At 39.0% G+C, this 27,840-nt stretch overlaps 1 protein-coding gene across 1 annotated transcript in view; it reads left to right on the plus strand.

Moving 5' to 3' along the window:
- The window catches only part of pebp4 (phosphatidylethanolamine binding protein 4), a 38,070-nt gene extending 16,939 nt beyond the window's left edge, over positions 1 to 21,131 (plus strand). Inside the window, exons 2-4 of the mRNA XM_015019859.1 lie at positions 9,741 to 9,786; positions 11,243 to 11,356; positions 20,915 to 21,131. Coding sequence (XP_014875345.1) covers positions 9,741 to 9,786; positions 11,243 to 11,356; positions 20,915 to 21,006 — 252 coding nt within the window. The 3' untranslated portion in view covers positions 21,007 to 21,131. The remainder of the gene's footprint in view (positions 1 to 9,740; positions 9,787 to 11,242; positions 11,357 to 20,914) is intronic.
- The last annotated feature ends 6,709 nt before the right edge of the window (positions 21,132 to 27,840 follow it).

Below are 27,840 nucleotides of genomic sequence, written 5' to 3' on the forward strand. Positions count from 1 at the left end.
ATTTCCAAAATTAATCCAAAGGGTTTTGTGGTTTTTTGTTTTTCGATTTTTGAAAATTGGTCCTTTTTTTTTTTTTTTTTTTTTTTTTTTTTTTTTTTTTTTATAGAAGATATCCACATTGTTTAGGAGTGCATTTAAGGACATTTTTTTAGGCCATTTGTGTGGCCAGACACTGATGCTGGAAGAGAAGGGCTGACTTAGTGTTAATTTGCATTAGAGCTATTTTGCTTTGTGTAATGGTGTGCAGTCATGTTGGAATAGAAAAGCGTAATCCTAAGTAGTTCCCACGGAGTTAGGAGCATGAAGTAGACTTAATTAAAACAAAAATCTCAAGCACTTAACATCCCACTAAGCACTTTTCAAATCATCATCACAATAAAGAGAGTATTTCACTACTGCAAGCCTTGTCAAGACATAGGTGACCACCTGAACTTACAAGGCAAGCAAACAGAGCATCACCCAGGCAAAGAGGCCCATGATGAACTACTTGTATGATTCTGTTGACAGAAATGCAAGTTGTGTATTCCACAAATCTGGCCTTACTGAAAAGTGGCCAGAACACCACGTAAACTTTGCCACAAGCACATGTACGCCACACTTTGTAGATTTTTCTTAAAAAAAAAAAAAAAGTCAAAACCCATGTATCATCCTATTTTACGTCACCATTAGTTGCCACTTTGTGTTTTTTTTTTTTTTTCACATTAAATCTTGAACGCAGTCATTGAAGTCTGTGGTTGTAACATGACAAAATGTGACAAAGTTATAAAAAAGGTTTGACTACTTTTGTGAGCCACTGTATTAAACAAATATACAGCGGTTCGTTGGTTAGTTCCAAAAGTCAGGATCTTTCACAAAAGGATTCAGCAACACCACCATCCTTTCAAAGTCAAGGGAACAGACTCACCTTGAAACACTTAAGTGCTCAATTACACGCCTGTTGATTCCCTTTAATTTCTTAATAATTAGATTAATTGAGTAGGCAGAGTTCGTTCTCGTCCACCTACTCCTTCCACGTCCTCCTCTCCCTCTCTCCTCCCTCTACGTCATGCACACACCCACAAGATATTGATGCTCATTTACTTTGTGTCAGTGTTCACACCTCATATTATTTTAATTGTCACGACAGTTTAATAAGCTTAAACTTCCTCTCCTGCCCCCTCACATCTCTGCCATCCCTGTATGTGTTAATCAAAATCTAGCATGTGTTTGTACACACCATCTTATTTTCAATCTCTGTGGATTTCTCGTCTTGCAGGCAGAAACCTCTGTAGCCATGGTAAAGATGTGTGCGTGTGTGTGTTGTAACGACGACGTACTCAGGCAGGGATTTTCCACTGCCACCCCCGTTAGTGGGAAGCCCTATTTGGGGACATGTCAGCGCCTTGTTTGCTTGTTGTGCTGATGAAGCTGGGGGTGGGGCGAGTGGGCAGCCTTGTTCAGGTTCCAGGATTCCCTTCAAATGAGTCAGCCAGCCCCCTCTCAAACAGACTGTTACCTTGGGAACTCAGGCTTGGGCTTCCCTCAACAGTACTAAAGTACAGACTCATCAGCACCCATACTCCCTTACACACACACGCACACACACTCTAAAAGGACCAGCACCGAAGTTAGATGAAAATTAGCTCAGTAGGTTGCTCTCACTTTGGCCGTTTCTCTGCCCCGTTGGGTCCAATCTGCTCTCTGAGAATGAGATGGCCAAACCAGCTCAGTCTTTAAGGGGTGTTGCATGTATGTAAATTAGTCTGAATATATGGATGAGATAATGAGCCTGGTAGCTACTTTCTTAAGTGAGTGATTCCAGTGATGGTGTCCCTTCCTGCTAATTAGCACGACCAAAGGATTGTGGGTTTGGTGTCAAGTGATTTCAGTGATGACTGGAGAGTTAATAACTGGACTGTTTATGTTTCCAACTTGGGTTCATTACCAAAGCCAAATGAGTTTCTGTTGTGAACCCATTAGTCCAGCAGGCTATTGTTAAGTGGGTTAATTTGTTGATCCATTGAAGCAAATCAAGGGTGACTTCCCCCACCGATTTTTCTCTCCCTCCTGTTCAGACCATTTTACCGCGTCCCGCTGATCTCCCACTGAGTTCGCTATCCTACTCAGATGGGTAGATCCTTTTGAGCCTTTTCAGGGGTTTAAAAATTGATGAAGCTTGTGAGAAAAATCTAGGAGCGATGTACTATTCAAAATGAATTCCTAGACATAGAATGCAGATATATCAATCAGCAAATCTAAGTAATAATTAGGAAGCGCAAAGGCTTGACCTCAACCTGATGGAACACTTTTAGGTGCATTAGAGCAGAGGCATCAAAGCAACCTTTGCCTTTAGTACTAGTATCTGGCATCACACGTTACTTGCTCTACATTTCCCATAAACACACCATAAACTTGTAAAAAGCATTCCCAGAGTCCAAATTTTTACCTTATTTTTATTCTCATTTTTACACAAACGTGTACCTGAACAGGCTCCATAAAGATTGTGCAAACTGACTAAGATTAAGAAATTGTCTAGTGCCGTCTGCTGACATATTGTTCAACTTCAATAAGCTGTCAGCTATGCATCAATGCCATGTCTAGATAACATACAGTGCCTATAAAAAGCATTTGCCTCCTTGGATGTTTTACCTTTTTATTGCCTTTAAAAATCAATCATGATCAACAAAACTTGGCTTTTTTTGACAAAAGAATTTACCCCCCAAAAAACTGTAATGTCAAAGTGAAAACTGATTTATACAGAATGACAATTAAATATAAAATGTTTCACATAAAATATGTAATTTTCACATACTGACAAGTCAACTAAAAGCACCTGGCTGATCTAAAGGCCCGTGAAGGAGGACTAGGCTGAAGTAAATTAGGAAGGTAAGGAGGAACAAAACTACTTAGGCATTTATAGGCCAACATTGGGATTTTGAAATTCATTATGATTCAAAAGGAACCAATGAAGGGACAACGGGTTTGTAACTAATGTTCTCTAATGCCCCTTTCCGCTGGCTCTACTTTGGCTGCACCGCTCCACCCAGCCTTGCTCCACTCTTCTTGGAAGTTGTCTCCACGAACCCTGTAACGCATGCAGCTAGGGGGACGCCTCTGGAGGTGGAGGCTTTGAACCACACCTCCACACATCTTACAGTATGTGTTGCGCTTCATAACTGTGCAACATGAGTCGTCATTTTTTGAGACAACAGAAGAAGAGAGAGCTGTGCATGTTGCTGTTTTTTAGCCTAGTTGGGATTATTCTGAGATTGAAAATGCTGCGGATGCTGTCGATGTGGCGGGAAGAACAGTATTTATTAATTTGGAAGATGGCAGTAGTTATTTACCATCTAGTACCTAAACAGCCCTACCATGTTTACCAGCCAGATGCCGAAAAAAACAGTAGTGGAAACACTTGCAAAGCAGCCTGAATAAAGTGGAGCCCAGCGGAGTACTTTACAAATTTGATTGATTTTAATTTAAGTGTCACAGTGCACATTCATGAATGTACAGTGTTGTCTTAAATATAGTGGATTTAGCAAAATGATCATTTCCATCTGTGGTCCCATAAAACAAACGGTACATTAAAAATAAGAAAAACAATTAAAACAAATAAAAATTGTATATAAACTGAAAATCCTACTCCGACATCATTATGTTCGGCTTTCACAAAAGTCCCTGTGGCAAACATTAAAGTTGCGACGAAATATGTGACGAGATGAGACAGAAAGTTCAAGGAGTATGAACACTTTCACTAGTCACAATTATTTGCATGCAATCCATCAATTTATGGCACAAGGAGTGTAATAGCCAACAATTATTGACGTTTCCAGGACTGCAACCCATAACACCCAGACACGTCTGAGAAGCTGTCAGGAACATCGTACATGCTCTTTGCAGGTATATACTAGCTGTTGACTTTGAAACTCCTTTAGTTGCTACCAGCTCTAATAAAACCTGTCATAATATTATACCCTTCTGTAACTCTACATCAGTGGGTGAGCTATACTTAAGAAATTGTGAACCTGGTGACGATTCTCATAAGTGGGTAGTTTTCTTTAGCATTCTGTCTGTGGGCTTGAATTTAAGCAGAACCACAAGGATATCATTGAACACCTCTGAAATACTGTTAAACATATGGATGTGTGCAGATATCACAATGAGAAGCTGAAGAGATGAGACTAGAGTCATGTGAGTGCACTCGGTTGTTACATGACAGAGAAATGACATTCAATCACACATTTTCAGTTGAAGTTGTGAATATCTTTAGGCAGTTTCGACTAGCATGTTGTTTGTAAATGTATGATAATAAAACTTCACTTTGTCATTTTATCATTAAAAAGTCCCACGATTTCTGTCATCAGTGTTTAACCCTCATGCCCCGAGGTTTCTTCTCAGTACACAGACTCTTAATTCACAATAACCCTGCAAATGAATGGGCTGATTACAGCGAGGAAGAAGAGGAGGTAGTCATAAGCACTTGGCTTGAGCGGAATAGGCGAGGGGGGTGGTGGTGGGGGGTGGCTGTGGCAGTACAAGTCCAGCCTCAGAAATAGAGCTGTGAACACCATCTGTCATGCTCTCTCTCCCCGTCTGTTAGCCTGACTGCAAGTAAAAGGGAGAATGATGCTCTGAGAACTGCATTAGAAGAACGTGGGTGCTGATTGTCGTAGGTGTGGGTTTACAGGCTAAGCAAGGGAGGGAGAAGTGGTGGATATTCAAGGAGGTGCATGAGTAACTCTTGCTGACAAAGGGAAGCACGCACCCACACAAAGAAAGAGAAGGGTTCTTGGGCAAGTGGGTATTCCTGCTGAAATCGCACCCCTGCACCCACCCACCGCCTCTTCGTGGACTCCTACCTACTGGCTCGTGTCGGAGGATTCCTAACGGAAGTTATGTTGACACATTATACAAACACACCACTCATCCTCCGGCCTCAGATTGAGGCTTTTTACCAAGTCATGTAACGTATTTAGTTTATTTTCATACAGGAAGAGACATTATCTTACTAGCCACCCAAAGACTATAGCTGTGCGTGCCTCATAATTTATGCCCGTCATAAATTATGTTCCTAGAAATCTTACTCATTATATCTGATGTATTGGTCCTGAAACTGCTCATGAATACAGTGTCGGGATGTTATGTGACCCACAAAAAAAAGGCTTGCCAGCCATGTAGCTTTTTCTAGACTTTCGGCATTATTCATTGCTCATATTGTGTAGGTTGTTTGAGATCTTGTACCTTTGTTCAAGTCAGAGTGTGAAACGGTCAGTAAGACATAAAAGCAAGCTTTGCCGCAATGAGCAACAGAGGCAGGATGAAATATGTGCAACACCACAGCTGGAGACACAACAGTGGGATCTGAACAGGCTGCACCTACACTAAACAGAATATAGACTAAGAAAAATGGATCTTTTGGGAAAAGAAAATCTTTAGAATAACCCACAAAGCATAGATCCAATCTCTTTTTTTTTTTTTTTTTTTTTTTTTTTTTGTAATGCTCTCTTTCATATTTGACTCTATGGTACTGTTTTCCATGATTGCTCATCTCAAGCGGCTCAGAGGTCTGGGTCAGATGTACAACAGCTTGCAAGAGCTTTGTCATCTCGAAGGCAATTTCCAAATGAACATGCTTCCTGTTGTAGTGTGCTGAGCCCAGCATAGCCGCTTTTTCAATGGTGAAAATAGAGCAACTAGATCCCAGTTTTTCCAGTGTCGATGCAAACTTACAGTTTAAGCTTAATCCCCTCTGATCACGTTTAAAATCAGTGGCAAAATGCCACATATACCGAATGTACATGCCAGTGCCAGAGAATCAGCAGCAAGTGCTATTAATCGTTGCAGAAACAACCCAATTATAGCATTATTTATTCTCTTGCTACACTAAGTAGACTCTCTGTTTGCAGTCAGCTCAGTGGATACAAAATATTGAGGTCTGCTGCAAGTCACAACAGCCCAGCCTGCATTTTGATTAATGTGGCTTTTAAACACTTGGGCGCACTTGGAGTGTGTAAAACTGATTGAATTTTAATGTTGAGATCATAACAAATAAAACTGGACTGTAACATTTTTGTAAATGTAATGTTCTCAACCCCTGTATTTTTGTACCCTTCATCCTGGTACAGTGGAGCCTTGGTATCTTCAGGGGTTAGAGACCACAATCGACTGCGAATAGCTGAGATCATGAAATACAAAAGACTCCCTCCATTTTAAAAGCTGTAGCACATACTGTAATATGTGTTAATGCAGACTTTGGATACTGTTTTTGGCAGTATTGCAGAAGCGAGCATCAACTTCCTTATCTCTGCTCCTGGGAGCACAACCAATCAGCACTAAGAAAAAAAAACAAAAAAAAAAACAAAACAAACGACACTCTTGGATTGGCAGCTTTCCAAAGACCATTCAGTAGTGTGTCAATTAGCATTGCGTCTGGGTATTTCAGCTTCTCAAGCTACATCTTCTTTAAATATTTTAGATATTCTGTGCAAAACAAATCATGAATAGGTGAGTTTGCTCTACATATAAAACATGATTAAATCCGTGTAAATGTTCTGGATTTATATAGCTCCTTTCCAGTCCTACTGACCACTCAAATGCTTTGCACTACATGCACCTTCACCCATTTACATTCACAAATGCACATGTTTATACACCAATACACAAATCAATGGGCAACCAGGGGCACATCAACGTGACTGGAGGAAACTGAAATCATTTCTACAACTTTGAATTGCAAGACAACTACGATACCAGTTGGCCTCTGCTGTGTGCCAACTGTTCTCAAACATATTTGTGTCATATGTTTGCCATATCTTCATTTATTCACTCAAGTCCCAGTGTTTGAACAATTTACCGGTAAAGCGCATTGATGCTGTTGCTACTTATCACATATTTTGGCAGCAGACTGCTGTGTGTAAAACAATGAATGTGAATGTAAGACCTGAAACCTGCCCTACGGTGTCCAAGGCCCGAGACACACTGCTTCACAACTTTTGTTTTCAGCCCTTTTGAGATATTCCAGGATGGTGTTTTGCTTTTGGTACAAGTCCAGCAATAGATATTCTTGAATCTCAAACAGGATCAATTCAACAGCCTGGCAGGAGTGAGTTTGGAAATAGATGTAGGTGCAAAAAAAAAATATGTGCAGGATTTGAAATTGAAAAGACTTTGCTTACTTTGTTTTTGTTACATACGAAATGAAACCGTTTTCTCACCGATTGCTGAAGGGATGTTCAGTCATTCAGCTTATTTGTCAAATCAGATGTTGTCCTGGGAAAACATGGTTTGCACATCATAGCAGATTTGTTTGGGTGCCAAAACAAAACTATTAGTCTCAGGAACTGCAGAGCATGATGAGTTCCAGGCTTGGTGTTGAGCCGGTGGTCTTCTTCTGTTTTCCATAATTGCTTGCTTAGTTTTAGGTTTGTTTTTTTGTTTTTTACACAATAGACCCATAAAGATCACTTTAAAAGATTATCTTCAACTTTACTCCCACTGGCAAAAAAACTCTCTGTTGTTCATTTTAGAGGAAAATTCCTCCCACCCCATTTATGTCTGGGTGTGTCTGGGTTTTTTAACATGAAGTAATCAGATGGTGAAGAGAAGATGGAGTGAGAATGTCTCAGCCAGTTTTTCTTTATTATTGACGTGTAAAAATCTGTATTTATCTTTTCTGCCTTGTGACCTGGGTTATTTTAGAGCCCATTTGTTTGTTTTGCCTCCATTTTTTTTTTCAACATGTATAAAATCAGTTGTATTTAAATAGCTCATTTAAGACAAAGAACACAACACATTTAAAGTGTAATAGTCTGCATGACTGATAACTTGGGTAATCATTTTTAAGTATGAATTTTAATTAATGGCCTTGCCCTTCATTGATATATTTTGAGCCTAAAATTTATGCACACACATTATATCCATATACCTGAGTCATGAATGAAAAATGACATTTGTTTTAAATATGAATAACAAATAAGTAGATTTTTAGACTTTGGGAATATTGCACCCAACATCGAAGACCCCAGAGACCATCACCCATGAAATCATAATGTCTTACAGAGTCGGTCACTCTGAAATCAAGCTTGGCTAAACATAAATCAAATGCAACATTTTCTGCAATTTATTTTGAAGTCTTATGGTTATCAGAATAAGTAAAGATGCATTTCTGCTGCCTGCTATAGACTTGTCTTCTATTAATTGGCAGAAATTTGATGTTGTATTCATTTGCTGTTATTTAAACTCCGTGTTCTTTACTGAAATTAAAAGGCCAAGGGGTGCCAGGGAAAACGAGCGAGAGCTGAGCATTAAGATGTGGGAAAATGTTGACTACCTGTTGCTATGGCAATGGGTTTGGATCCTGCAGGCAGCAGGACTCTTGCTGTTTCTAAATAAAGCTATTTTTTTCGCACTGATCTGTGGATGAAGATACTCACAGCTGAAGCTAATCTTCTGAATTGTATCAGTCGGAGTAAACACTTAATACTTTCTGTGAAACATCCTCAACAGCCGTTATGGGATTATAGATAAGATGGAGCACAATGAGGGGCACATGCTGGAGTACTGATGAAATCCTCAGTAACACTTGCAGGCTGATTTGAGCTGTGCTGATGTTGATCAAAGTTATACGGCCAATAGATTTGGAAGAAACTGAATTACAACTGTACATTTCTTAATACAAGGTTTTTGCATGTGTCATGATGTCTTCATATCTGCCAAAATCATATTTTTGTCTTCTGTACAAAATGTGATTCGAAATCATAAAATAAAAATTTATGAAATATAAATTTTCCATGAGAAATGTTTCAATTTGTGTATGTATTTATCTTTACAAATATGTACAATCATTAATCCTAAAAAAAATTATAAACGTGGTTGCTCCATTACCAAAATGATTAAGTCGACATACTGTAATATTAGTTTGTTTAGTCCATCTACTTTAAGAGAAGCTAAATAATATTTCTGTTCGCATATAAACTATGTTCAATTTGATTTGAAGTCAAGTAAACCGAAATGTCAATTTCAATGGAAGAAAAACGAGGGAAACATTCCTTTATAGTCCATCTTTTGTCCCAGATTGCTGTCTAGTAACACACCACCTTGGTTCCCCTGTAGGGGGCGCCTGTGTGCAGAGAAACGAATACACTAATAGGTGCTCAGACCACACACTCCTCGTTTGTGATGGGGACTTCCATTCTTGCTTCAAGTGGGTTTGGGGCCATTTCACAGACAACATATTTAGTCATTTTCCTCCCACTCAAGGATGCAACCATCATGTAGTAAATACCCAAGTTTATTAAACAAACGTGTCTGTGTGTAATTTTTGCTGTGTGAATGGCCTTACTCTCTGTGTGTTTCCTGAGAAAAAGGGAGTTCAACATGGCAAATGCATAGTAAAAAAAAAAAAATCTAAAGGCTTATGAAATTTACCTGAGCTTCTGATATGGTAATAAGATGTCTGTTTCTAGGCAACAGGAGATTAATATACAATTAATAATATGGGAAATTGGAAATCCTCTCACTGGTTTAATGTGCTTGGGAACTGTCTTTTGTCTGCAGTTTGTTCCTTAATTTTTAGACATTGATTTAACAACATCTCTTGTGTGTTTGACTTAAATTAACCAAACAAATTGTGATGCTATTCTGCAGAAAAGCTTTGAGTAACTAATTTTTATATTTCAAACATTTAACATCATTTAGTGTTAGTTTGTAGGAACACTTTTTGTTTGTGATTTGCCTGACTGACGATGTGCTTGCTTTACCAGGGCTACTCGCTGGCGGAAGGAAAAATGCATGGAATGACTCTTGGTGGTAAGACTGGAAAAATGAATCCATTTCAGTTATTCAAGTAAAGGAAACGGATTATCTAAAGCTTCTATTAATGAATTTTGTGGGTTACAGTTCATAAAAACCCTAAATGAGATTCTAGTTCAGTTCCTGGTCTACACAATAATGGGGAAGACTGCTGACTTGACAATCATTGACAACCTCTGCCCGAATGATGACCCGCAAGAAAGAAGCTGGCTATTCACCGAATTCTATATCTAACGATAAAAGTGGAAAGTTAAGTGGAAGAAAAAAGGTTTAGTGGAAATCAGTTCAAGACTATTTGTACATGTTTTAAAAAAACATAGCTTATCAAAGTTGTGTACAATAACCCTAACAAAAATATAATTCAATAATAATGCCAAGAAGAACAAAAATCAAGTAAAAGCCAAGAAAAAATGGACAAAAATAACACAGGTAGCCAATGCCTTGAAACAATTATGAAGTGAAATTCTTTCAGGAGTTTGAGGGACATTCACAAAGTTCATCCATGTTGCTTGATGTCCAGTGTGACGTTTCCACAGTGAGTGATGATTTGGCGAGCCATGGCATCTGCTGGTGTTCCACTGAGGGCATATTCTGAACAGAACATGGAAAATAACTTTCTGTAGGGTTAACATGTCTGAAGTAAAATTGTTTTCCATTTATTTTTTTTTTTTTTAGTAAGCATAGTTGGGGGTTTAATTGTAAAATAAAAAAAAACACTTGATTTGATTTATTTAAAACTGGTTTTTAAAAACAACAAAAAAAGGACAGAGAAAATGTGCTCACATAACAAAGAACAAAATAATTAGCTTACCACTCCCTTTCTGTTTGAAAAATATCAATGTGTTTTATTGTTTTATTTCTTTTATCAGTTTAAAGCTTTTTTAACTAAATCAGAAAAATAAATTTATATTTTTGAGCTGCAGTTGTAGCATTCCTACAACTCTCTGTATATGTAGCATTCATTATATCCTAAATATTTAAATTAAATAATTGCACAAGATACGGGAATCATGTCTTTTTTTTAATGCTTCTACATTATTTTTGAATGATGAAATGGTTGGTGATTTTATTTGTAGTAACAGGAAGTTTGACAGTCATAAACTATTATGATTTTTAAATACATATGCTTAAGCTATTTGCTGCTTTTTTTAACCATTCTTTAAAGTAGATTTAGATTCAACTTATTATTTTGTGTTTTAAAATAGATTAATCGAGCAACATCTCTTAAATGCACTCACATGTATATGAGAATATTTACATGGCCATTAGCCAAAACACGAGTACGAGAAAATTGCACACAATTCAGGGTCAGAGTTTTATGACTATATGGCTGCTATTAGTGTAATGCCATCTAAAAAAAAAAGGCAATCCATGCCAGGGTTTTTAATGACTTATAGTCGATACAGCAGCTCAGCATTGCCAGCTCTCCTGATTCTGGTTCTTTGTTTTGCAGATTACAATCCACCGACGCCGCCGCAGAAGACTGGTTTCCACCGTTACCAGTTTATGTTATTTGAGCAGCCTCCTCACACAAAGATATCACTCACTGAAAAGGAGTCTTCCCGAGGTAATCACTCTGCATCTTTAGATCGCAGAAATGTTATCTACAATGACTGTAAATTCTAACGTTTTGTTGCTGAAGATTACAGCAAGACATTCAAACTCATTTTCTCTCATGGTAACCACAACAAATCTCTCTTTCCCTTGATGAAAGAAACGTTGTGGATCAGACACATCAGTGGACTTGTTTTGTCTGTTCTCACAACTGTAAGGTTTTATTGCATCACTTGGAGTTATTTTTGGTGGGCAGTTTTTGTTCGAGTGCATGAACCCCGACAAAGAAAATGTTAATGAGGTTAGTGAGCGAGTCTGAGCTGTGCTAATGCCCACCAGGTCAAGACGAGTATTACCGGCTCCCACGCACACCTGCATGAGTCCGCCTGGCCGTGTGTTGGCAAACCTGAAATCCCCACTCAGCGGTGTCGGTACACATGAACGTACGGTTCAATTTGAACATTAATTATTGTTGATATCATTACCATATCTTTGTTTGTCTCTCAGAAGTCAGTCTTGTTTGTGCTGCAGAGCTTTTGTTTTCTTTCTTGTTCGAAAATAACTTTTCCACCGTCTGAAGTCAGTGGGAAGGTGCGAAGCAGCTCTCAGATGAACAGCACAGCAGCTCGCAGGAGGCGTGTCTCCCTGTCTGTTCTACTCGGGTCACAGTCGATGATTTGAGGGGAGATCAGGGCGGTTGGAGACTTTCAAGCGCGGCGCCGGTGAACAAGTGGAGCTGCCAGTCTCTGCTGTTTGAAGTTTTGACAGCTTTGTCAGCAAACAGTCCAAGCACATTAGGCTGAGGTGTGTTTGATGTTTAAAGTTTTTGGGAAAAGAAATGTCAGAACAGATGAACTTTTTTTTTTTTTTTTTTTTTTTTGTATTTGTGCTACACCCAAGTCACATTTGGGTAATTTCCGGTAAACCTTCATCACATTGTTAAAATAGAATGTTTCAAATATAATGTTTGCCATAAAAGAAAAAATACAAATAGTCTGAACACCCCCCCACCCTCCAATTACCCACCACCCCAATTTTGAAGCAATTGCAGTTAGCGGATCCACCCATCCTTAATCTACTGGATGAGTTTAACTCCTGTTGTCGCACTTCCTCTCTCCTGCAAAATCTATTCAAGGGAAATTTAATTAAGGAATTCACTCTTGGATAATCAAATGTTTCATTTGAAGGGTTTGTTCTTGAGAGAATAACTGTCCATATGAGGAGAGCGATGGGATTGGATGTTGAGAAATAAAGGTAACTCATGTTTTACACACACATCTCAGATCATTAAAAAGGTAAATTATTTTTAATGATTCAATTCAAAATATGAAACTCGTATAGGTTTATCATTTAATTATAGTGTTGGTGAAATTCAAAAATGTAATTTGCCAGAAAATTTTACTATGCAACACTTTTGAAAGAGACTTTTCTAAATAACACAATCATATTGGTGACCGCTTACTGTCCAGAAAAGAGTCTTTATTATGCTTTGGAAAGCCAAAGACGGCATTTTAAAAAGACGCTGGTTGTTCAAAGTGTGGATAAGAGACATATTGCCGGAAAGCTGAGTGGAAAGAAAAAGTGCAAAGCTCATTTAAGGGTTTGTGGCAATTTCACCAGATATGGAGTGCAGCTGGAGTGTTTACTTTAAGAGCACTGTATATCAAGAAAATTGATAACTACTGTGGCATTGCTTTTGTTAAGTCAATCTTAACGCATTGGGTACTTCTTGTTTAGCCAACTTGGACACCAGTTTCTGGTGGGAAAATGGTGTTAAATGCAGAACTGAAGTTCAGCCTAACATAGGAGTCCTTATTCTCTGTGTGGGAGTGGGCATGGTGGACCAGGATGGAGTCTGTGTGAACCGGTTCCACCTCTATACGTAATATTGTGAGTCCTCAGCTACGTTGATGGTTTGCTTCCGATGTGTCGTCCCCAGCCTTTTGAAGCACTTTGTAGAGACAGGAGTGAGTGTGGCTGGGCAGTAACCATTAAGACAAGATGTTACAGAAGACTTTGGTACAGGGATGACTATGGATGTCGTAAATCATGGTACAGATGGTAAAAAAAAATACCAGCTAAAGCCTACAAACTCATACATTGTTTCTTCTTAGATCAAATTTACAGAAATAAACTTTTGAAACTTGTCCATTTGAGTGTAATTGATAAACTACCCAAGTTTTACTTTTAGAATAAAGCTGCTGAAACAAATTAACTTTTCAATTATATCCCAACAAGATGCACCTGTATTTGGTTTTGAAGGCATCTTTCTATTATTTTACCTGCTGTATTGTCATTAGCCTCCACGACCATGTGCGCAGTATGCACACCAAGACAAGAAGAACAGAGGGAATCCCATGTCTCCCACCTCCTCCGTTAAGTATGTTCACTTATTAGCATCTGTCCTCCCTCCATGTGGTATGACACACAGAGGATTCTTCATAACCGATGACATTAATTGACGTGATTTGTGAAGGAGAGCATTTAGTCGTGGGTGGAGGACTCCTAATGACCGTTTTCCACTTCCAGTAGTGGAGTCATTGACTCAATTTTATTTCTGATTTGCCGTCTCTCTTCTTTTCATCTCTGACCATCAGTTAAGTAATAAGCACTGGCCAGAGGAGACTGAACAATTAGAGGTGGAGCAGGGGCTGTTGTGAGAAACCGTGGGAGTCTGCTTTGCCTCCAGGGTTAAGGTTATGAATGTGGGTCAGTGAACTGATGGAGACAGCTGGTTTGTTACATAAGGATCTACAGGGGGCTGCAATCTTGGCACTGGGCACAGGGGCGTTATCCTAGGGAATCCCCATTGCTCTGGCTCAGGAACGCTGTCCCTGACTGGAGACTGCCCCTGTGCCAGGGTGGGGGGTGGAGACGGGGGCGCAGGCGTGGGCGCTTAGGCCCTCATGATACTTGTCAGGCACTTGGCAAGCCCTTATTATGTCCTGCTACTGTTTGGTGCCGACATGTCAGTTTGTCGGGGGAAACAGTGTTACAATGCCGGGAGGGAAAACCCGAGGCCTTGAGAGCGGCTGCCTAGTGTTTCAGTTTACACGATACACTCCGCATACACTGTTCACACATCCAGCCGTCCATCTCCTGACCTTAGCAGCCACTCTAAATGTGCAGATCTACCGTCTCAAAAACTGTTTGAGATTATTTGCTTGGAAAAAATAGAAACTTATAAATAATACATCGCTTTGAATCCCGCAGCCGCTTTTTACTTCATTTATTTCTGATGGATTGTAAAAACAAGGGTGACGATCATGTTGTATAAAAGAATGGATCAGAGAGGAGTTAGCTGCTGGATCCTACACGTTGCTCATCTTGCTTCTCAGAGCCTGTACTGCCAGCTCAGCACACTCTGCAGTAATTGAAGCCATTTGCAATGTTGTAGTGTGGTAATGGGCAGATCCATGTCTACCACCCACCCACAGCCTCTACCATTAATCAGAGCTGCAAGGAGTCAAGAGAGCCAGGATTTGGTTGCTATAGCAGGCCCAAGTTTTAGGCTGGAGTCAGCTGCTTTAAAGTGACATCTTGAAGTTGACAGGTTTGGTTTAAAGGTTTTAAGTCCTTCAACTCACAACTTTGATCTGAAACATTTATCGAAAGCATATAGAGTAATCCTTATCTGTTTTTTTTAACACTTGCATTTAAGAGCAAGGACATAATTTCACTATAGCTGATCTGCACAAATGTGTGCATCCCTGATAAAATTTGACCATTTGAGGTCAGATCAGAACTTTCACTTGTATTTCAAATGAGAAAATGGCACACAAGATTAAATCACATACACTAAAAACATGGGGAAATGGGTTACTAGTGTATTACAAGTTAAACTTAACTTTTTTAAAATGACAGTTTTGTGGCTTTTAGGGTGCCCTGGAAGGCATTCTTTCTCATTTAATTTTTATTTTTCCTGGGATTTAATGAGATAGTTGAACAAGTAATGTGCAGTTGTGAAAAGAAAATATTGCATGTTCCTTTATTAGTATTATTTTTGCTAATAAAAATTTGACAAATGTGGCAAACATCTGTATTCAGTCTCTCTACATGAACATTGTCCTGTAGTTTGTTCAGTATGTCTGTGTGAGTCCGTGAATATAAATTTTTAAGATTTGCAGTTGGATTTAGAGCTGGGATTTGATTGGATCACTAGAAGAACACATGAATATCCTTCGATCGAAATTGCTTTGTTGTAGCTCAGGCTGCATCTTTGGTGTCATCAAAACTGCACAGAATGTTTATCTCATGTCGCCAAGAGTGAATTGATCTTTTTCACTCTAGCAGGGCTCAAGCATTTCTGGTGGATTTTTTTTTCTCATCGAAGACAACTTGGTTCTGAAAATTTGCCCCATAGCCCAGACATACAATGCATGTTAGAGATTGTTGTCAAATGTTATGAACAGCCAGTCTTTGCCAGGAAGTCCTGCTGCTCTTTCAGTGCTGCCATAGCCCTCCTGGCAGCCTCGTCTCTGCGTTTCCTATCAGTTTTGGAGGAACGTTGTGTTCCTAGTTCCATTTCTGGTGAGATGCACTTGTTGACAATTGCAAGTGTTGTGCACAGATCTATTTAAATTTCCTGATTGGCATCTTTCAGTGATAAGATCTGTTGAGGAAAGGCTTTCAAAGACAACCTGCAGTAGTTAGGAAACCCAGGGAAGACAACCTAACGTTTGCTTAAGAATCCACCAAACTTTATTTGACTAGGTTTGTCTTTTTTGCAAGCCCACTACAAGATCACAGCTACACAGTTACAATACAAATCGTGCACATGCAACACATTTGCTAGTACATTAATTGATCATTTATTTCATTTGAATTATCTCAAAATGAGAAACTTGGGAAAATCGTAAGTGTACTAAAAAAATAAAGCTTTATTTCAGTTTTTACTATTTAAACGAGTACTATTGCCATTAATTGCACTAATGTTCTAAGTACTGTATTAAATGCAATTTGATATAATGGAAAATGCATCCTTATTCGCTTAGTTTTATGCAACAGTTGAATTTTTGAGTTCCTATGCTGGTTCATATTGACCAGCGCAATGTTTAGGTTTTTTTTAATGTAAAAACAACTTTAAGTTTGGTGATTTGGGTATTCCCTGGAAAATTAGACTTGTTCACCTCGCAGATCTAATAATCTACAGCATTAAACTGGCAACACATTGAGAGTTAAAATCAACAGACATGTTGAGTTTTCCCAGGTTAATCCCTCTCCAGCGGTTTTCTACACATCCAGAGATATTGTCTTATGGCTGAATCCCGACAGCAACAAAGTTCCTCATCCTGAAAATAAACACTGCAATATTCCTGCATCTATTTTCATAAGAAGAACCTCAGTCAGGCTCTTACTCTGATATGGCTCCTTTGACTTTACTGCGAGAAAAAAGATTACTGGATTTTGAGTATATCTGAGACAGTGTAAGAGGTTTAACAGGGACACCGCCCACACCACTAAATGTAGCAGTTCTCTGTCACCTCGCAGCAGTCCTGATCTTTCTGCCATACCCAGGCAGAGATGCAAGGTGGAAACAAAAGGAGAGGCAGGAAGACGTTAACATCGCCCTCAGGTCCCACACTATCTGTCCTTTCCATGAGCGTGCAGATGGGAGAGGCGGAAACGTGTCTCTGCACTACAAACAAGCACCAGCCTATTTTAGGGTCACTTGTAAGTCTAGACATTCGCAAGGTACCAACCAGCGCGATAGCAGCGGGTACTGAGAATTTACTTCGTTTTGGAATGAGCCCCAATGATTGCACAGCTTTAGACAGGATTATGTGTGCAGAGTCTTACAATCGCTGCCTGACTTTGACTCCAGTACTTTTTAGAGAACATGTTGCCCAACACCGCAACAAACAAAAACGCAGATGAAAAAGTATTTTTGCTTCGTTATCATAATAGCGAAATCTACAACATGACATGTCAGATATGTCCCAGTATTTTATGTAAAGTTCATCTCCGAGCTGTCTCCCCTTCTGCAGTAGCTGGGGGGGTGAGCGACCTCGTCATGGACATGCCGAGGAGTTTGGGGATCTGCAGAGGCGGTGCATTATCTGAGACTGAAGCACAGACCCATAAGGGTCTGCTGGGGCCATGCCCTTTAATGCAGACAGGTCACTTGACTCCATTGCCCTCTCATGATTATTGGTGGCCTCCCTGCTGGCAGTCTTCATTCACAGAGATGACCTGCTGAGATCCAGGTACTCATCTGCTCATCTCCCAGTTATTATTCATCCTCTTTCCCCCAGCTGAGCTCAGAACCTGACCCGAACTCACAGCCACATGGAAGTGTCAGGTTTTGAAACTAAACAAAAAAAAGTGTGACAGGTTGGGAAAAAAATTGTTTAGGTATCGCTCCACAATGCAAATTCTGCTTATTTTTCAAAGCTCTCTATAGCAATTAATGATTACATTAAAAAGATAACATGCAGAATATATCTAATATCAATTAAGTCTTCTGATTTGTGCCTTTGTTAATGGTGAGCTACACCAATCAGGCATAACATTATGACCAACAGTGTGTTATTACACTCTTTTCTGACCTGTGGAGGGATGGACTCCAGAAGGTTCCTGACTGTGTGCTGCGGTGTTGGGCATCAAGATGTCAGCAGAAGGTTTTTCTACCTATAGTGCATCTGGGTGTAATTTGTTCCTCAGATAATGTACCCAGCAATCAACATGATGTAAAAGTACACAACAATAGAAGTCACTAGATAAATACCAAATAAAATAAAGGACAGATGCCTCGCTCTGACATTGTTACAGCTATTTCATATCTACACCATCAGTTCAAGCCAACGGTTCATGTGGAAATAGAAAAATAACTTTTGCATCTTTCTTTCCCTTGAATGTTTTTTATATTTATTTTGTATGTCCATGTTTCTTTTGCATGCCTGTGTATAATTTAATCATGTTCAATATTAATATTTTTTAAAAGATGTTGCTTCAGTGAAGAACAAGGGGTCAGTAGGAGCATGCTTACTAACCTGGAGCTATGGAGCATCAAACTACAATGAATTGTGTATTCTGACACCTTTCCATCAGAACCAGAATTAACTTATTTTTCCAATAAGACCTAGCAACAAATCTGCTTTGCTCGCCACTTGCATTAGTGAGTCCATGACTCACAGCCGGTCTTCCTTTGAACCTCTTTTTACATATTCTGAGTAATGCAGACCAGAATCACAACAAGGTTGTTCTCCCATCCCACTTCTGTAAACCAGTGACTGTCTCACCAAGGAAAAATGCATTTCATTAAATTTGAGAATGATGCAGCCATTCTAAACCTTCTAAATGGGGAAAAGCATCATCGTGGGTCCATTGTGGTTGGGTCAGTATTCTGATGTGACTTTAGATCAACACCTTGAAAGCGCAAGACCCTCACAGATGGTGACCCTCACTGGTGATATGGATTGGGATGCTTGAATTTTGTTTTGTTCAGATATTGTTGCAACAACAATAAAAACAATATCTTTACTTTTGTTTCAAATCTCAGCTCGGATGATGGCCCTTTTTAAAAGTTTTATTGATTGGTTGGATGTTTTGTATCACTGCCTGGTTTGCTCATTTGTCCATAACCTGGATATTTGTTTTGTTTGTACCTGCTGCTATCTGCTTAACAGAACAAAAACCATAAGTTTTTCTGCTCTGGATTTTTTTTTTTTTTTTTGCCACAGCCTGCTCAAATTGGACTCATTTTTTTTGTGTGTTTTTGTGTGAGCTGTCTGCAAATCTATTTTCCAGTAGGGAGAGCTGCAGTTTTGAAAATGCTCTAAAGCAGTCGTGTAGCCAGTAACATAGTCACACTTGTCAAATTTGCTCAAATCATTGTTCTAACATTCTGCTTCTAACTCATCAACTTTGAGGACTTACTGTACAGTTGCTATTTAATATAGTTTAAACCTGAGATTTCTCTACACAAAGACAATCTTTTTCCCTTCAGAGTTTGACATCAAATCAGACTGAATTTATACCATCTTAAGCCAGGAGTAACAAAGTAATTTCAACTTGCTGAATTGAAATAATTGAATTGATGAGAGCGCCTACATACAGTGTAGACATGAGCCACTCAAGGAGGAAGAAGCCATTTCTCTAAAAACAAGATTTAAAAAAGCAAGATTAGTGTCTGCAAATACATGGGACAATTTTTTAGACATGCCTGTGGTCTGATGGAACTAAAAAACTAGTGTCTAGAAATAAAGATTATTATATTTGGAAGGAAAAAAAAGGGGGAAGTTTGTAAGCCTGAAAAAGTAATCATCCAAACTGTGAAGTAGGGGGTGGCTGAGTCATGAAGTGGAGGTGTTTTGATGCAGGAAGGACTGGAGCACTTCACAAAAAGTAACGTGATGAAAAAGGAAAACCCTGTGGAAATATTTCAGTAACATTTCTGAGCCTGGGCCAACTTTCAAACTTTCTTAAAAATTAATGTTCCAAATAAATGATGTCCTCAACCAAATTGGCTTGCAACAACAAAGTCAATGTTTTCCATAGCAGCCACCACACTTGTGTGTGAGAAAGGCAGCATTCAAACAGACTCATCAGGAGGAATGAACCATAAGGCCCAGCAAACTACTGGGAGGAACTTGTAGAAGAGCATCTAAAATCTTCAATACTGACAGATTTTGGTATTAAAGATGATCAATGGCTCTCATTTCACCTGTCGGAGATTATAATTGTATGCTTGATCATTGTGCGTTTCTAATGCATGCTGCTGTCTGATGGCCAAAAAGTGACACCATATATATATCAGATGAAGCAGAATGTTAAAGATGACTTTTGTTTGGGGTTTTTTAATCCAGACATATTGAGATTTGACCCTATTTGAGTCCATTCTCTCTATGGATTTGGACCATTTCAGAAGCTGGCTTTTTCAACTTCCCAAGGCAATTCTTGAACAGCTGTTAGTCTAATTACCGCACACATGGAAATACCAGAATGTCCCCGATTCCCTGGATTACAGTACAAAGCATCAAAGAATTGTCTGATGCACATGCAGACATATGAAGATGCAGACACGCGCTCTTTCTTTGTGGAATCTGTTGAAGTTTGCAAGTTTAAAGCACACAGGGTTTTCTTCTTGGAATCATAGTTGTGAATTTCTTTTTTTTTTTTTTTAAGGGAGGGAAAACTGCAGGGAATCAGTGGTTGTCAAAATCTTAGAAGTGATATTGTCATACCAGCCGGATGGCCGTCTGGTGTTTGTTTAAAAGGGGAGGGAAGAGAAAAAAAACAGTCCAGGCGATTGAATCATATCATCTTGCCAATACGTCCTTGCGTTCCCACCTCCATCATTACAGCAACATGTTTTATTTTCAGCAGAGCTGTTCTCAGTGACTCACATCCCAGAGCCATGTGTTGCTCAGTTAGGCCTCAGATCCTTTAAACACAGACCAAGTGGTCAGAAGAAATGCTCTCATAATGCACCAGAGAGTGCACTCGGAGTACAGCTCATTTCTGGAGTGTTTTGCTGGACTGAAAGCAAACCTTAAGTTTTTTTTTTTCTCTCAATTCTTTTGCTTAAATGCTAATGAAAATCTGTGTTTTGTGTCTTCTGCACCTCCAGGTAAATGGGATTTTCAGGCCTTCGTCAAAAGGTTTAACCTTGGGGAACCAGTGGCTGCCTTGCAGTTTCTCACCCAGAACTTCAAGGACTAACGGATGCTGAAATACTTCTATCAGAAGAAGAATACAACAGTACAATTATACCAACTAAACTGTTTCTTCATTTGTATTGTTTCCCTGCTTTCCGTGCATTAAACGGCAGAAATTCTTCAAAGCTTGCACCAGCTTCTATCTTATCGTCGAGTTCAAGAGATATTTCCTCTCCGTGTTGCTCTAGCTGAAGGGTTTTTGATGTCGCCCCGTATCTCTGGTCTCGTGGTTGGGAGCAAAGGATTCGGGAGATAGAGTTCAACTTCACTGGGGATTTCTTAATAGTTTCCGAACACGGGCGACAAGAGAAGGAAGACGGCCCTGATATCACAACTTAGTGTGGAAAGAGTTTTTCTAATTCAGGGGCCGGAAACACGTCAGGGCCAAAAAAAGGAAGTGGGAGGTGAAACCGAGACCGCAGCTCTGCCGGATGCTGCAGTGGAACTTGAACTAAAATACTCTAGAGTGACAGGACAAGGGGGAGGGGCTGTCAGGCCTGTCATGCACCAAGTTAAGGGAACTTGCTGTTTGTGTCATTGTTTATCATATTTCCATTGACCACTCTCACCCCGACTGGAAACAATGAGTTACTTTCAGGTATTTGGTTTATCTGAAGAAACAGCTGCTGAGTTTTCGATGTTTCCTTCAGTATAACTTGAGGACAATGAACCTGTTTTGAACTTGAGAGAGTTGCATAAGAGCCTCACCTGGCAAGTCTGCAGAGGATGGTGTGGGTAAACTTTTCAACCCATCCACACTAAAATGCTCTTCAGACTTTACAGGTCTTTGTAGAGGATGGGTCAGAGTCCCGTCCCCCACCCCCATGAAGAATATTGGTTTCTAACCAGCAACTCTCCTCCCGGGAGTGTTTGTATCAATACCCCAGATGTCTGAAAAAGGGTGGATTTACATGAGTGACTTTGATGTTGTGATGATCAATCTTTAGTTGGTGGTTTCATTGACCCTAGTTTGGTGTCTCATCAGTGGGATAGGCAGGAGCAGGTAAAGGAGGCTTTTGTGCCTTTGGTGGATAAGCCAGCCTTGGTAACCCCCAATGTGCCCTCTACATGAACTCTGGAAGATCATTGATCAATTGTCCAGCATGTGCTTTGTTTGCCTCCCAGACTCAGCAGTCAAAGCACCCAAGTTCACAAACAAAACAACCAAAACAATACACACGGGCCCACAGTGAGTGAGAGTGAGAGAACCCACTGCTTTTGAACGCACAATAAGTACCCATCGGTTCGAGTGTTGCTCCTGACCTTGATTTGCTCGTCTTATTTGACTTATAAAATCACATTTCTAACAACTGGCAAGTGGAGGATAATTCCACACTCATTGTGAAGCATGCCAAGTAGGAGAGCATTCTTCCAAAAACACCTACTTGAATCCATCAGTACAAGACTGAAATGCCAAGATGTGCACTTCCAAATGCACTGCATTTTTTTTCCCTTCTCCTTTATGTTTTAGAGAGATCCTGCCAAACCAGCTGGGTTTTGCCGTTCAGTTTCCTCTAACGTGTTTATTTTTACTCCAAATGTCAAGAGTTAAATGTTATGATTAATAAAAATTGACAGTTATAGTTCAGTGCTGGAGAGTATATACGCTTCTCACTTTTCCTGATGTGAATAAGGCTTTCAATATTTTCTTTAATGAAGTCAATATTACCGTAGTTTATCATTTTTATAATCGGATCAGTTGTCTCATTGGCAAAAAGTGATCCAATATGCAAGATAATGCTAAGGATTATTTCATCATAGTATTTCTGAGTTACTGCATGTTATGAGTTGTGCTAGAATGAATTTAAGAGGAACATCTGATCAGTTATTATTCATATAGTTTATATTTCCATATCTAATTGCACATGTTGGATGCAGTTTGAATTCCTCAGGAGATTTGATTCCCGTCTCAGAGTGAAATTCTTCTTTCATTCATCCATGTTACTGGATAACTAAATCTGTTTTTTTTGTCTAAGCACATATTTTTATCCCATCATATAAAACCCCATAAAGAAGGTGACCTTTAACATGTCTTCTGGTGAAACTATTGGAAAGTTGCAACAAAAGTGTGGCCGAAAGCTTCTAATTATTTTTTTTGTTTTGTGCGAAATAAAACTTGCTTCCTTTTGCATTCATTAAACTCGACTAGCATCTGTGGTTATTCAAATCTAATTCATAATTTTGTGCCTAAATAAAAATCAGAGAGCATTGCTATGCTGTATGTGTACTCCTGCTGAACCCCTGCATACACCTGATGCACAAAGTTTGCAGCTGCTGGACAAAACTCAACACTGTCAAACAAGCTACTAGTTCAGTAGTAAGACCAGGGTTGTCCTTCCACACCCATCAAATCTTGAGGACTCCGAGCCTCTTTAGAAACTGCCTCTCCTCCTAAGATCTTTGATACATGTGGGTAACCTGCACGGTTTCAGCACCTGATTCGCTCTAACAGGTTTGCTTCCAGAATTTCCCCGTTTCTCTTCCATCCATCTTCCTATCAACTCTGACCGGTTTCACTATTCCTGCTTAAGAAAAGCATCTTTATTGCATCATTATGGCCCATCTGCCCTATTCCTTGGTCTTAATGATTCTGTTTGTTCAATAATGTTGTCTAGCTGATGAAGTAGGCTGTAAGCTGTGTTGAGACTGAGCTTGAATTACACTCAGAATGACTCCATTTACTATATAAATGTGTTTTTGAGGTCATTGTTAATACTGTCATTTTATTTCAAGGAAACGGAACAGAGCGGGTGGAACACAGCAAAAAAAGTGAATCATTGTCTATAACTATACAACACTTTACTGTGTTGTAAGAAAATGTGTAAAAGTCCAATGGGTATAATTACTTTTTCAAATCACTGTACAGGTACATCTAAACAAATTAAATCATGGAAAAAATTTTATATTTTGTGCCATTCATTTCAGAAAGTGAAACTGTTTCATTGTTCGAAATATTTAGAATATTTTGTTTGAAATATTTTGAGCCCTTTATTACTTGTAGTCTTGGTGATTATGTCTCAAGATAATTAAAACCCAACATTCGGTGACTTAAATATTGGAAACTCATGGTTTCACACCAATTATAACTCAAATGTATCTGCATTGATGTCCTAGAAATGGTCTCTCATTCTGGGTCAGTCACTGTTGATTTGAGGTGCCTTTGGTGTTGGTCAACTGTTTTATAGTCAACCATGTCTTAAAGCACTTCATGTTTTCTGCTGCTAAGATTTATGAAGATGCTGATTTTATTTTCCAGCAGGACTTGCCATCTGCCCAGACTGCCAAAGGTACCACAACAAGGTTCAATTACCATGGTGTTGAATTTGCTTGACTGGTTAGCAAACTGGCCTGACCTGATAGAGAATCTATCAAGAGGGAGGCAAGAGACACCTGACCCAACAAAACTAATGACCTGAAGGCTAATGTCAAAGCTACTTGGGCTTTGAATACACTTCAACAGAACCACAGGCTGATCGCCCCCATGCCATGCCGCACTGATAAAGGAATTTATGCAAAAGAAACCCCAACCAAGTATTCAGTACAAGAGATGCATACTCTTTAGAAGTCTAGCATTCCCGTTAGCATTCTCAATAAAATGGATATCCTATTTTATTAATCTTGTATAATAGTCACAGTTTTGAGGCACTGAATTCTGGGTTTCTATCATATATAAACCATAATCATCAAAATTATACAAGTAATAAAGGCCTACAATATTTTACTCGATGTACAAATTGAGTTTCACTTTCTGAAATGTGACAAATACTGAACTGTATGATATTCAGATTTTTTAGATGTACATTTATGTCAACATCTCTTACCATATGTGACCGCTATCGCCTTTAAGTCGCCTTTATGTCTGATAAATGAATGAACCAGAAAATTAAGGAGAAAATCCACAGTGTAGAATCATTTAAGTATTTTTGAATGCATATTCTCTATTTTTATTTCATTCTACATTCTGAATAAACTCGTAGATTACATTGGTGGCCAGCGTTTTAAGCAAATTCTTGGTTGTGTTTAGTTTTAACTAGATGATAGTGGTGAACTTACTGCACTCAGTCAATATAAAATGAAGCAGTATTTGGTCAGTTGTTTCTCCAGGTGGGCATGTTTATTTTTCTAGCTGTTTTCACCAACAACATGGGATCATTTTAGCCAACTTGATTATATGTGGAAAGAAAAAAAATAATTTGACTATACATCCACAGTGCCTTGGAGGTTTTCCACAGCACTTTAAAATGGGCCTCTGCTTCCATGGAATTCCCATATGCAAAAGAGCTGGGCGATGCGCGCTGAGCCAGGTCACGCCACAAGCCATTGACAAACAATACAGGCCCTCCCCCTTGTGAGCCATCTCAGTCGAGGAAACGAGCCTGCAACAGGTAAGTGTTCCAGCCGGGGTGGCCAACTTTCCGACCACAGAGATGCACACACTCTCGCCCTCCCCAAGGAAAAGCTTCACAGTACAGAGAGTCCCACGCCACACCTGGGGATTCTCTGATGGTTTGCATCCATAAACATGACGGGGAACACCGCTGTTTTTGTGAAAGTCTGTGTGACGGTATGGATCAGGTAGCAATTCTTATTTACACAGAGTAACGGGAAGACGAGGCAGCAACTTTAAGGACCTAAAACACACACCGACACACACAAGCCATGCGATTATTCTGCAATTATTTATATGGTCAAGTTTTTATTTTATTTGCTTTTCGCATGGACTTGTTGCTTTAATATTTTAAATACAGTTTTAATAAGGATCTTTGCTTTATGTTGGAGTACGATAAGTCAAATGTTTGGACAAAATTTAAAACTAAAAATATATTTATGTGAAAATAGTAATATCAGCCAGGCTTTAAATATGCAAACATTTTAGATTAAACTCATGAGGATGCTATTGAATGCAATTAGATTTTTCCCACATATAAAGGTAAAAATACAAATGATTTGGTTTCACTGTTTTGTGATCCATTACCTTTGATTAAAACAAAAAAAAGTAACAAATAGTAGAACTGTGCCCCACACAAAATACAGATTATAGTTATCTGTAACATATATTAACTATTATTTTGACTCATAGATTCAAGCATGAACGTCAAAGAAATATCCACTAAATTTAATTTAATTTTCAGATGCTTATTGCACAGAACTTATCTGTTTGATGTTCTGCTTTTTAAAAGTTACACTGGGGCTACAAGAAAATATAACAATAGCTTCTTAATTAGCCCAACTATTTGCAGTTCTTGCCAGTCTCTTTAGATGCATCACTCATAGTTTGTCATCTGTAGTTTTAAACAGTGTTACCTTAATACAACTGTTGTCTGGTATATCTTGAGTTTTCAAAACATAAAAAAAAATCTGTGCTCTTTGTGACCAGAAATGTTTACACACTCAGTAGCCGTTTCTCAGTCAGCTGATTGGCAGTACACTGAAATACTTAACAGATTTGAAACTGTAACTTTAAACTATGAGATAGCCTGATATGGTTTGGGGATTTTTTTTTTATTTAGATATTTTTGCGGTGGGCAATTAGAGATGGAAATACATTTGAAAAAAAAAAAAATCATGTCTAGGTCAGAATGTTGCAAAAAAAAGATCGGGCTGTTTAAGAAAAAAAACTTTAGTGTTGTCATTCTACTTTAGCTAAAGTGATCAGACCACATTTAGCTACTACAAGAGGCACGCTTGAGTGTAAAGACTTGCGTTTGGTAATGAGACATGCAGGATCAGCGACTGCTCTGTTTGTGTAAGCCCCCCAAACACCAAGGATGATTCAGACTAATTCTCCCACACACTCTGTTTACACTTATGCTTCATTGAGTATTATTAATTTCTTAGGTCTGTGTATGCAAGCACTGACATGCCATTCAATATTTTCTGAAAATATTCCAGAGGCCTTTGTTTTGTCTTTTTTTATACAAGTTAACCACACATATATAATACAAAATTAGAAAATATTCAATAATCTCTTCACCCCAATTTAACCACTTGTCATGACTAAATAAAGTTTTTTTTTTCACATTGGTTATTTGTTCCACCAAGTTTTTTTTTAGTTTATTTTGTGTGTGTGTGTGTGTGTAACCAACTAATTTATAGAGGGGGCTTTTCTCAAATTCACCAAGTACATGGTTTTGTTTGTTTTTTCACAGTTTGCATGCTGGTTAAAATGCGAACCATGACGTGTCGTCCACTGTCATCGTTTTAAGCGTCTGTGGCTTCCGATCACTTTTCCACTACTACTACTACTACTACTTCATCCGGAACTCGCATGTCCAAATACAGACATGAATGGGCGGGGCCGGACACTGCCTTATTTGGAGTTTCCACTCTGCCGGTTACTTGGACTCCAAGTCAAAGCAAGCCTGTGCAAAGCTTTGCAATATTTACAAGCGATTAACTCCGTCAATTACTGTCTTTGTTTGACAATGATGCTGCTTGAAAAGGAGTTTGGAAGCAGCTTTCTGCAACACAGCGCCGCATAAAGTGTGTGCAAGTTCACAGGGAGAGGGGGAGAGAGAGGGAAAGAATGAGGGGGGAGGGGGGGATGGGAACACCATTATCCAAAGTTCTGTCTGAACTTTTCGGGACAAGATGAGGCTTGATTGTAAAGTCAACAAAGCACGTTTTAATATCACGATGTAATATATTGTGGGAAGATAGTCGTAAATTATGGATAAAGTTCATTGTGTGAGTGACATGCTTTGTAGCCACAACACTCTACAGAAGGTACCACAAGAACTGAAAATAATCAAGATTATGTGCTGCCATTATTTTTACAAGGCCAGGGAAGAGGATGCAGCTGGGCGCGCTATCTCGATTTTTGTAAACTTAGATATCT

This window comes from Poecilia latipinna, unplaced genomic scaffold (genome assembly GCF_001443285.1).
Source record: "Poecilia latipinna isolate Pla-1442-1.1 unplaced genomic scaffold, P_latipinna-1.0 Scaffold82, whole genome shotgun sequence".
In the NCBI taxonomy this organism is placed as follows: domain Eukaryota; kingdom Metazoa; phylum Chordata; class Actinopteri; order Cyprinodontiformes; family Poeciliidae; genus Poecilia; species Poecilia latipinna.